We start from the raw sequence: 12,503 nt of genomic DNA on the forward strand, positions 1-12,503 counted from the left end.
CCCACCCGCAGTGCGACCACCTGCATGCAGTTTTATTCTGAAGTGAACTTTCTTTTTGTGACACTCCATTTGTGTATTTTATTTTAAATTAAAGATGGTATTTCATTCTTTTTTTATTATTTGATTTATCGAAAAAAATAAATCGGCCAACTAATGGATTATGAAAATAATGGTTAGTTGCAGCCCTGGCAGCCATATGTCACTGCAAGTATATCAGACACGGCATGCCTGACTGAAAACACATTTTCTATTGGCCAAGCAAGGTCCAATTATACAACTATTGGAAACATTTTGCTACGCAAGTATTTTGGTGTTTTTTTTATGTGGATTACAGCACAATGCAATGCCATGTATCTAAATGATATATATTCTCAGATGTTTGTATTAGTGCCAAATGCTATTCTCCTTATCAGACCTCCAAATAACAGGTCTTCACCTTGCATTAGTATGTGGAAGTCATTCCTAGAGAAAGGATGCCACCTAGTGTGCACACACTGACACACATTGGACCTCCAGTCCCCAGTGATCATAGCCATCCAAATACTTTCTCTTTCTTTATTAAATTATCATTTTAAAATATTCATAAAGTTAATCAAACATTTAAACGAGTCAGACTTCGCCCCGAACGCTTGGAACAGAGAAACCCCTCAAGGATGTGATGTGTAATGAGTGAACATCTGGCCAGCCCTGGGTGATAGTCTTCTGAGGTTTCACAGCTTCTCCAGGATCACACACCAGTTCCCCTGATCGTGGTACGTGTGCTGGACTGTAACATCCTGCACTTTTCTGCACAGTGCCTCCAGCTCCCCTTCCCGAAACACGTGGTAGTATCGATGATACACCGAGCTGAGCACCAGCTGCTCTTCCCCCGTAGAGGCTGAGGCTTCGCACTTCTTCGATTGACATTTTGGCTTGAGATGCCATGGCACTAAAAGGTCCTGAGAGTCGAAGGTTGTTCTGTTACTGTGAACAGGTAATTTGCTATTGAAGTCCTGATTCACGTCGGCGGCGGCTTTGCCACTCAGCGGTAGTTGGTCGTTAGAACTCTTGCTTTCTTTCAGGTACTTTGATTTTTTCTTGTTGTATTCCTGTTCCATCGCCCACACATAGATCAACGCCTGCCCCCCTTTTCTAAGGAGACCGGTTAGTTCTTGTATAGCTGCCAATCGTCTTTCCTAAATATAGGAGATTAAAAAAACACTTGATAGCATCTTATTTTCAAATATAGTGATCGTAAAGTGACACTAAGCTCAGGAGTTACATCTTAAAAATACATTCAAGTACCTTAACTATTAACAACAATGTATCTTATTTGTGTATCACCCGGCTGTAGATCCTCAAATCATCTCTGAATTGGTGCCGACACCGTCCTTCCTTCTGGAGGAAAGGTGCGGATTCCTATTGCCTGACTGCATGCAGGCTGCCTCCAAAACAGCCTGACATGACAGATCACCTCACAGCTCCGTATGTATATACTGCATAAATAAGAAAGCCTTGTAGGTATTTACAGGCCTCTTAACTATGAGGATTTGTTACTGTTAGAGTTATTCTTTAACATTTATGTATATATTGGACTATCTATTCCAACAGGATGTATGTCCTTTCTAAAGAACCGGTCTTTTGTCCATGGTGTTCAGGACAGGAATGTTCATTTCTTACAGAAGCAATTCTCCCATGGAGGAGATGGGGGGTTTGTTTCTTACCATATATAGCTGTTTTCTGCAAGTCGTAAAATGCTATGTGTACAATTGTGATTGGTTTTGGTTTTTGTTCTAATTTTGGCTTCTAAAAACTGACCCAGGAAGCTAATACATTTGAATATAGGTTACAGCCATTTGTGGTCAAGACCTTTGTTCCCAAGATCTCGTGTAGTAGAACATGTTTAATGGAGTTGTGAAGGCAAAAGCAGAATCGGTCTAACAGTTACTTTTTCAGATTAGGCAGTTAGCAGGTCAGTAACTAGCAGAGCTCAGGTGACCTCTGACACTTAAAGCAGTAATATTTATAAGGAAACATTCACACATGCATAAGCATGAACACATTTACTACGCTGCTTCTTCCTTTATAAATGCTTTTTTTGGAAGTTGGCCATTTTGAAGAGGGCAAATGCTCCTCTTTCCTGGATTTTGTCTGCCATCATCGAGAGTAATTCCTGTGCCTGCGCAGCTTCACTTCAAAGCAGGAAGTGAATGCTCTGCAAGTGTAAGTACATCAAAATGACAGCATTTTGCACCTGACATGTCTATGTTGTTATTAAAGGATATGTTCACCTTTTGCAGGAATTAAAGAAATGCATATTTGATGATATAAAAAAAAAAATGCATTTCTTTCATTTTTCCATTCAAGCCTGGAAAGCATTGCAATGGTGATCACCCGATCAGGGCTGCAGAGCTCAGGCTACTGCACATTCTCTCCCAGGCAGAGCTTGTACGGAGAGACGGAGTTTCAGTTAGGAGAGATGGGGAAGGACGGCTGGATGGGAATAAGGACAGCTCTACCGCATCTAACCATGGAGCGGACGGCTGGACGCTGTATGAGGTGATTTAATCCAGTTTGAAGTCCAGCTGCCTTCCCTCCATCTCTCCGTACAAGCTCTGCCTGGGAGATAATGTGCAGTAGCCTGAGCTCTGCAGCCCTGATCAAGTGATCACAGTTGCAATGCTTTCCGGGCTTGAATGCAAAAATGAAACAACAGCATATTTTTTGTTATATTATTAATTATATATTATAATTTTTTCAAAAGGTGAACTTATCCTTTAATCATCATAAATAGAGGGAAACATTGGTAGATTTTGAATTTTAAGGTCCACCTTAAAAGGAGAACTTCGGGGTCAGTGTTTTGTCCCCATAGTTCTCCTCAGGGTCACGGCAAGACATAAACTATTGTCCTCATGTGACCCAAAGCTCAGTATACCACGAGCTACAGCTCGCGGTATACTAAGACCGCCGCAGCCGGGACGGATCCCGACATTACTGTAGAGATCCACCCAGCTGCGTGATTGACAGGCAGAGCCAGCTGTACCCGCCCCCTCCCCCGTTCGTTCCTCCACTCAGCGCTGGAGGATCGGAGCGTGGAAGGGGGGAATCCCTACAGGGAGCTGTGATTGACAGTCACGGCTCTCTGCAGGGACAGGATCGAGAAGTGAGCGAGCAACTGTATGCGTTCTCTCACTTCCCGATCTATTGAGCCGACGTGTGACAGTTCCATTGTCACAGGTCGGCTCGAACTATGAGGTTGAGTGAAAATCACTCCTCATAGTTCTCCTTTAAGTATGACTGCACAAGTATAATAATTTATTGAATATTTGGGCAGCACAGTAGCTTAGTGGGTAGTGCAGTGCAGCACTGGGGATCCCCGGTTCAAATCCCAGTCAGGACACTCTCTATAAGGAGTTGCATGCTGGAAGGTTAATTGGCTCCTCGCTAAATTGGTCCGGTGTGTATGCATGTGAGATAGGGGGCCCTAGATTGTAAGCTCCTTGAGGGGAGGGACTGATGTGAATGTGCAATGTGTAAATTGTCAGCGCTATATACATACATGCAAGTGTATATATATATAATTCAGGATTCAGTCCTGATTGGTTCTATTTGCTCACAGGCAGGGCCCTCCTTACCATCTTGATTTGTATTGTGATTGTAATGCCTTCCTTATATTGTAAAGCGCTGCGCAAACTGTCTGCGCTATATAAATCCTATGTAATAATAATAATAATAAACTAATTTTATTTAGCAACTTTATTGTCCCTCGTGACACAACAACACTTTTAGGTTTGACCAGTGTTTAAAAAGAATCAAAACACACACCAACTCAGACTCGTTTGAGCTCCAGAGATTACCTACCTCAGTGGCAAAATGGTGTATCACTGCTATAGAGATACAGGCATCAAATGAGCCAGGTCTGAATGGAACTGACAGAGCATCACAGACACATGCCTCATATTCCTTCTCTCCGCAAATGTCTACAAGATTTTGACTGCGGTCACAACCTATCTGTGCAAGGGAGAGAAACACGAAGATTAGCAAGAGGAGAAATATCAAATACGGACGTATCTCCATAATGTATGTTTACAGAAGGCCCCTGAGAGATGCTGACAATGTACTAATCATAGAGGAGAATTCACATTTACATAGTATCTGTGCCTTTAGCTGTACTTTAATGTGGAATCAATAGGCCCAAACAGAAATGTAACAATTGCTCTAGTCCATAAGCGGTATAAAGATGCGACTATCTTGTATATGCCTCTTCATTACCGGGACATTTTACAGTCCCGGTAATGAAGCACTCAAGGATCAGCTGATCACAGAGCGCTTTTGTAAATAAATGAGGACATCATGGGGGGGATTTAACAAAACTGGAGCAGACAAAATCTGGAGCAGTTGCCCAGGGAAACCAATCAGCTTCTCTCTTCAGTTTGCTCAGTTAAGCTTTGAAAATGAAAGATAGAAACTGATTGGTTGCCATGCACAGCTGCTCCAAAATTTGTCTGCGCCAGTTTTTTTCCCCAGAGCACTTCTTTAATTTACAGACAAATAAAAAAAAATTACCCTTGCTCACGTAATCACTAGTGATGGGCTCGGGCGTGTTCGCAGCTCGACGTGCCTAGCCCGCCAGGAAGCTGACAGCGCCAATCACAGGAACTGAGACATTATCCCGGTCCGCAGCTGCAGAGATCGGGAAATGTCTCCGTGCCTGTGATTGGTGCTGCGGCGCTGTCATCTTCCTGGCGGGCTCGGCACGCGGAGCTGCGAACACGCCCGAGCCCATCACTAGTAATCATGTCTTATGCAGGTCCATTGACCTGCTTTAGACATGAGTACACCAAGGAAAATTCACTAGCCAGTGTGGAGAGGGAGAGAGTTGAGCACTGACTGCCCCACTGCAAGTGTAAGTTTTTACTTGCCTGGAGTTCTTTCATTTCCCTCGCATACGTCTCTGGGTATTTAAAGTTACACCGCATTCACCTTATTTACTTCCCAGTTTGCAAAGTGAACAGCCTCTAATGCTCTAATAAATCAACCCAAATGAGTCTGCATACTGTAATGGATTTCTTGTAGTCAGTACAGCAGACCCCATACAATCCGGCCAGCAGGATCTCATGTTCCTCCCATTACTGGGGAGCAATAATGTGCTGCATTTCACAAGAATACATGGAGGTGCTATCTGGAGAAGGATAACTATACACAAAGGTGCACTCTTCCTTTTATACAGCTATGAATCTAGACAGAAACCCTTCAGGATTATTTACGGGAGAGAAGACAGCAAATAAACGAAGACAACTCGGAACATTTAACAAAACACTGATGTGGAAAATGTTCTCATTAAGTGATCCAAGCGGAGGAAAGAAAAATGACCTTGAAAGTGATCGGAACACACCAAAAATGTTAATGAATTGTAAACTAATTGAAGCGGACAAAGTGTATTAGTTTGTCATTTGCATGTAAATTGCATGAAATGCATTGCAGCTCAGGCTGGCGCTCTGTATCCATCAAAATAAAGCAAAGAGATGAAGGGGAGTTATGAGGCTCAATTACAGCTTATGGGAGCTGTTAACCCCTTAGTGACACAGCTTCAGAAAATGTTTTCTTTCTCAGGGACCGCAGCAATTTTGCCATTTTTGCCTTAACCCCATAGTTCCCCTTTAACCATAATTTCCATCTTCCTCATTTATTGCACCTACACATATTATATAGTTTAAAAACAAAAAAACAAAATGGGCTTTAATTTGATGATTTGATGTGACATTTGCATATATACATTTTATTTTTTTTCTATAAAAAAAATATGCAAAAAAGCTGAAAAGAGTTTCACGTTTCGGCAATAATAACGTGTACATAATTAGAGTAGCTAACAGAAAGTAATTCATAATAAATTATTTTATTTGTCCTGGTTTATAGGGTATATCGTATGTCTGGGATTTCAGTTTATTTGGGGAATTATAGGTCACAAAATAGGAGTAATATACAATTATAGTTTGGAACACTTTTAGAATGTGGTATGTTTGTCTCCTAACTTTAACAGCCTCTCGGCACTATATATTTTTTTTTGTATAATCTTTATTTTTCTCGTTTCACAAATAGTCACATTTACACAGGGACATTCAAGGGACTAAAAGGGGTCCAACAGAGACCCTGACAGCAAAAGATAAAAATAGAAATTAAAATAAAGAAAAAAGTCACAAATATACAATGACATACATAACCACAATGTAACACAATAAGTGGGTATATCACCCAGCCTCATCGTGTCCCATCTCGTAGGCTCGATTTCCAGTGAAGATGGAGATGCCTCCATCACCACTATGAGTCTTAGTTTGTCGTGCATCTACCTATCTCCGAGTATCTAAAGCAGTACATACTGATATCCAGTGTTATTATGCAGTTCGTGAAGTCGGCACTATATTTTCATATGATTTGTTTTATTAAACTTTTTCCTTTTTTAAAAATGTTTTAACAACTACATTTATTTATTTTTTTAACTAGGGGGCACTAAGGGGTTATTTTTTATTTCCAGGGTCTTTGATTCTTAGTATCTCTGAGAATACAGTATTCTCCTCAGAGATACTTTGTATAAGTTTGTATCACACCGAGCCGGCTTGCAGCTCCACAACACAGTGTGCAGCAATCCAGGTCAGTGGCTGTCACAGCACTGTGATCACAGCGATTACTTATCTCTGTGATCACAGAAATGTGACCACCTAACTCTGCTGTTGAGGGTCCGCCCTGGACCCAGCAACAGCAGTAACTCAATGAGCACTGGTCCCTCCATGAACCAGCGCTCATTGTACCGCATGACGGGATTATTCCCTCACTGGTCGTTAATGAACTAAAAGACTGTGACGGAATAATCCCATCATCGGTCGGGAAGGGGTTAACTGTGGGTTAGTGGTTGTCATTTCGCCTACAAAGAATGCCGGGCATCCGGGCACTGAGGGATGCGACTCGAGCAGTGAAGTGTGGCGGTCGCATCACCCACCCCTCCACTCTGCTTGCCCATTAACAAAATGCCTCATTTTTTATTTTATTTAAGAATACAAGGCATTCTGTGATTGGAGGAGAGAAAGGGTGGAAACATGACACCTCTCCTCCTCCATTCACAATATGTCCTGTATTGTTTGACAAAGCCCTCCAGGCAGTTCAAAAATTACCCTTGCAGTGGGACTACCCCAGCACTCCCAAGAGTTAAGTGCTCATTTTGGTCCAGGGTCTAAAATAAAAAAAATATATACTCACCTGATCCTCGGTCCAGTGGCTGTGACCGCTAACCTCCCTCCCTATCCAGCTGTGGAATGTCCCTCAATACCTTCACATCTAATAGACTGCATAGATGTGATAATGTTACAGGTCATTAGACCGCTGGAGCGCAGAGGAGAAGAGGCTGAGGGGACCGGTATGGCAGCCTGGTGGGACTGAGGATCAGGTAAGTATATATTTTTTTTATCAGAGGATAACATTAGTAGACATGTATCGCAAGTGAAGTGTAGAGGTGCTGGAAGTTTCGCACCCAAAGTCAAGCGCCATCTGATTCTGAAATAGCTGTTTTTCTCTCATCACACCCTCGTGTCTTCGATTAATAAATCGCGAAGATATCTACACGTAAGCAATTTATATTATTCTACACCTTATAATATCTAATATGACTGAGATTGATGAATAATAATGATGAATATAAATGATGACCTCGCTATGAGATTGGGTGCAGCTCTCCAGTCTTACTACATGTGGTTTTCTCTATTCCTACTTTAGGATATATATCTTCCTCTATTCCCTTTTTTCTCCTGAAGAAGCCCCTGGGCGAAACATGTCGGGATACACGGAATATACAGGAGCATATATACAACTTTGAAAAACTGAGAGAGAAAAATAAGCACCATACACCTCAGAACTGTACGGTAATTTCACCAGCTGGTGAATGTACCCACATATGTTTTTTACCTACTGTGGTTTTTTTCCGTTTATTTTTAAATGTATAAAAAACGATTTTTGCAATAAATGTATTTCTAAGATTTTATTTTTGAGGTCCTGGAATTATTTCTCAAAAGCCCCTTTTTCGTTTCTCCCTCTGGGTACTTGCACACCCCATTGTGGAAACATCCTATTTTTCCTAATATATTTTTTTTATGTTAGACCCTAGACCAAAATGTAACCCAGCAGTGTCGGGGTAGCCCCACTACAAGGTTTTTTTCTTTTTTTTAACTGCCTGGAGTTCTTTTTGAAAAAAAACAACAAGTAGCAATGGAGCCATCCTTTGACAGCAGCATTGTCAGCTTGTGGAGAGGGTGGAGTTAAGTAGGGAATACACGGGTAGATTTTTACACAAACATTCGCATGAAAAATCCAGTTGGAACATTCCATACAGGCATCAGAAATTTGCAGATTGTCTTTCCAAATTTTGTTTAATTCTAGTTTTTAATCTAACATGCTATCTGTCTCTTTTGCTTGACAGCTTGGTCTGCTAAACAAAGTTGAAAAACAACAAACTTACTGGCCGGATCACCAGGAGAACATAAAGGAGAGGGGGGGGGGGGGAAAGAAAAGGAGTGCAGAGAAAACAACCTGTTCAGGAGGGACCGAGGTGGGAGAAGGGGGGGGGGGGGGGGGGGCAATAAAACGAATGCAGCCACTGCATCTAAGGATTGGTCATTTATATTTTTGCTTTTGAGTTTAGGTAAAGAGGCCAAACCTAACTTTATTCGGCACACAAGAATGGAACAGGTTTTTTTTTAATGAGATCAGTTCCTCCTTTTTCTGTCTCAATAACACATTGAAAGCAAGATATATGCAATTAATTAAAATTACAAAGTGTGACAACACCTCTACACGAGATAAGCTGAAGGGAAAACCAATTTTGCACCTTCATTGACTCCAAATATTCTGGTTCATTAAGTCTATAAGCAGGAGGCATGTACACATGTATAGGGAATTACATTTCCTACCCTGTACAGTGTGTAAAATATAGATCTGCACCATCAAAAATCACTGATTACCAAATCTGCCCAACATCTGAGACTTCAATGGGACATTGGCCCAAACAAATCTAGGCGTACAGCCTTGCTTTACCTTCTCTATGCAAGAGGCAAAATGGGAATACCTGGGTTTGAGGGCCAGACTAGGGTAGAGTTATTTGTTTATTGATGATGGAACCAGTCAGTTGTTTATAAGCAAGAGGTCATATTTAAAGCGAACCTTTACCCATATCTTTAAAATACAACAAACACATCTTTAGAAATGTTTAGTAATGACAATCTACAAACACATACTTCTAGATAATTGCCGGCCTTGTATTCTTTGCATACGTTATTTCTTTTCTTTTTTCCTCCCCAGTCTTCTGACAGTGGCCATGGCCAAGGTCAGGTTACTAGATCTCCCTTTACTTCCTGGAACTCTGGCACATGTGACTAGGACATGTGACCATTCACATCATCTCCAGGGAGGAAAATGCCTTTCCCTGAGATCTCCTGAGATTACAGATGAGATTTCCCAGCAATGCTCTGCTGATGTAACCTTCCCAGGATGCAATGCTTGGGCACATTACATCATTTGTGCCAGAACTGGACCAGGAAGTGCATGAACTCTATTTGTATGTAAATGAAAAACATGTTTGCTTAACTAATGAATGTAAGATGATTTCAAATCAGCATGCAGAGCTGCACGCTGATGTGATTTTTGGTAAAAGTGGGTAAAGGTCCACTTTAACAGCAGTTTCTATAACACTGGAAATAGAAAGGACTGGTTTAACGCAATATATACATGCTAAACTTACCGTATACAAATCCTTGTTGACACCAAGATATTTCCCATTGCCACAGCCCACATCAGCCAAGAGCGAACCCACAGGCAAAGACCTAAGAAAGTCCACCACTCTAGGCCATGGAGTGTGTCTGGTGCTACTGAAATGGCCAGCAATGTCCTCATACACCTTGTGGACATATTCCTTTTCCAGGGATGCTGCTCCCAAGTCTCCGACCACAGGCGGGGAGCCCTCTTTCTGCTCTTGCCGACTGTCACAGACTGATGGGAAGGCTGCATGTGCACAGAAATACATAAATGTACATTTACAAAGATGTTCTATACAAACGGTTTCTAAACCAGCTTTTCTGCTCCATTCCCACCCACATTCTCCCCTCATACGTATGTCCATAGTTTGAATTTTTGACATGCAAAGGACAGTAGGAACATTTAGAACTTTAGTGCTTCCACCAAAGGACCACCCAAAAATATCTATAAACACTGGCATGGTGTATTTTACGCTCTGTACACACCTGCAGATCGGTTGGCCTGAGACTACTAGATCCAGAGACAGACACGGGTGGTTAAATGGGTGCCTATTGCCCATAATATTATGCAGGAGCAAAAAAAAAAAATGGGGCGTCAAAAGCCGTACACATATACAAAGGTGGCTCTTGAACAATCACACATCTTTTTCGACTGAAATAATATTCTGATGGAGAACTATTATACAGTTAAAGCTAGTGATGCCAAAACATATACTGACCTAAAGGATGAAGTGCACTTTCCCTTCTGGCCCCTTTAAGCCCACCTAACCGATCCTACCCTCCCCCTGCACAGATGCATACTAACGTCTGAAGAGTCCAGCCTGCATTGTTTGCTTACATTCTGCAGTAAAATTCTTCCTCTGCTTGCTATGCCTGTGCAGTACATCCCCACTGACTTCAATAGGACTCGTCTATCTCTGTCTCCGGGGCTAGAAGAGGGCCCCATAGCAGTCAACAGGGATGTACTGCTAGGAGTTCCCCGTAAAGTCCCACAAACACCTAGAGATACTATTAGTGTCCAACTAATGCCGCTTCTTGTGATGAGGTGACAACTCTGCTGCACTGCTCCTAAATTCAGTGCAGAGTTACCACTCTCATGTAAGCTGTGCCTGTTTTCACTACAGTGGAATGAGAAACGTGTTGGAGGGGGTGTGGTTATCAGTATTGTCACTGCTGAGTCACAAGTCTGTAGCTTGTCAATCAGCAGCTAGGCACTCCAAATCCTGCCCACTGCGTTTTGGATTGACAGCACTGCCTCTGTTGCTGAAACCCTCCCACTGTGATCCTGAGAGCCTGGGATGAGGAGCCTTGCACGCTGTGTGTTATACACTCCTGACCCCTGCACTCTGTGTGTTATACATTCCTGACCCCTGCACTCTGTGTGTTAGGCACTCCTGACCCCTGTACTATATACACTATGTATATAGTTCGTACATTTCATACTACTGACTCTTACGCTCAGAACATTACCCCTGCACTCTTAATGCTATATTGTGAATTGCCTGTTCTTGTCTAATGTGTTTATTGTTTCAATAGTTGCTGTGTTTTTTTTACTTTAGCAGGCTTGTGCATCACATAGTAATTTATTTAGACTGGCACACAGGAGCCTTTAGATGCACTTCAAAAGCCTCGTGCAATGTCTCTCCACATCTCTCCTCTGTAATTGATGAGAGAGACTGAAGCCAGTGATTGACGGGTATGTAGCGCCAGGAGTTCCAAAATCTAAAACAAATACCTCATGTAATAATGTGAACACTTACCAACTAGAGTGCTTTCAGATTCTGCTTATATATTGTTAAAAAAAACAAGAACATCTGTAAGAGACGTACCACATTTACAGGGACTGTGTTTGATTTTCCTGAATGTGAAGGATGTCCTTGTCCCCCTCTTGTTTAACGTTAACTCCTCTGTGTTCCCGCTGACAGTCCCAACTTTCTGCCCTTCTGACACTTGAATCACATCAAACTTTCTAGGAGTGATGCTGGAATGAAAGGAAATAATTACATGGCGTCGAGCAGAGATGAGGAGGTAATGGCCTTAGCAGTCACCATGGAGTGTCAAAGTCAATATGCAGCTTTTGAAACTGTCCTCTCCACAGCCATTACATGAGGGGGGGGAGAAAAAGAAAAACGGTTTTGCTATTGAAAAATAAATGAAGTGTAAGCATCCATAAAGAACTAATAAACTGGTCAGTCTATGAGCTGTTTTCTCTTCAGCAGACCCTATACTTTACAACGAGGGATGCATTGTGATGCATGCCGGTATATTAAAAAAAGGGCATTTTCTATGGCTGCTTCACCGTACTGTCATGTAAGAGAGCAATCACCATGGTTACATCAAAAAAGCTCTATTCACCCTCAGAACTCTACATAAATCTTTAGATGGAACCTATAATATCCTATATCTCTACTGTGTTAAAAATAAAACAGGTCGTGTCCATGCACATAAACACACATGCAGGGCCAAATTTACTCTCTCTGCTGCCCCAAGGCCAGGTTCCTCAATGTGCACCCCTATATGCAGGCTGCATACAAGTGATCTCGGCGACATCTGTACATTTATCCCTGCTTGCCCAAAGCAGGGTTAAATGTAGAAAACTACCGGCCTGGTGCCCGGAACTACATGTCCCAGGTGTCGGGAGATAGGAATTCTACACCCCTGCTGCCCCTCTACTCCCTGCTGCCCCAAGGCCTGGCCTTAGTTGGCCTTGTGGGAAATCCGGCCCTGCCC

General features: G+C 42.2%; 1 protein-coding gene across 1 annotated transcript in view; it reads right to left on the bottom strand.

The window, feature by feature from the left end:
* Positions 1 to 520: 520 nt before the first annotated feature.
* Positions 521 to 12,503, bottom strand: part of ALKBH8 (alkB homolog 8, tRNA methyltransferase) — a 33,313-nt gene continuing 21,330 nt past the window's right edge. The window contains exons 8-11 of the mRNA XM_018567479.1: positions 11,603 to 11,754; positions 9,761 to 10,020; positions 3,841 to 3,990; positions 521 to 1,175 (exon numbers count right to left, since the gene is read on the bottom strand). Of these exons, the coding sequence (XP_018422981.1) occupies positions 711 to 1,175; positions 3,841 to 3,990; positions 9,761 to 10,020; positions 11,603 to 11,754 (1,027 nt within the window). The 3' untranslated portion in view covers positions 521 to 710. The remainder of the gene's footprint in view (positions 1,176 to 3,840; positions 3,991 to 9,760; positions 10,021 to 11,602; positions 11,755 to 12,503) is intronic.

This window comes from Nanorana parkeri, unplaced genomic scaffold (genome assembly GCF_000935625.1).
Source record: "Nanorana parkeri isolate BGI_ZX_2015 unplaced genomic scaffold, ASM93562v1 scaffold1054, whole genome shotgun sequence".
Classification (NCBI taxonomy): domain Eukaryota; kingdom Metazoa; phylum Chordata; class Amphibia; order Anura; family Dicroglossidae; genus Nanorana; species Nanorana parkeri.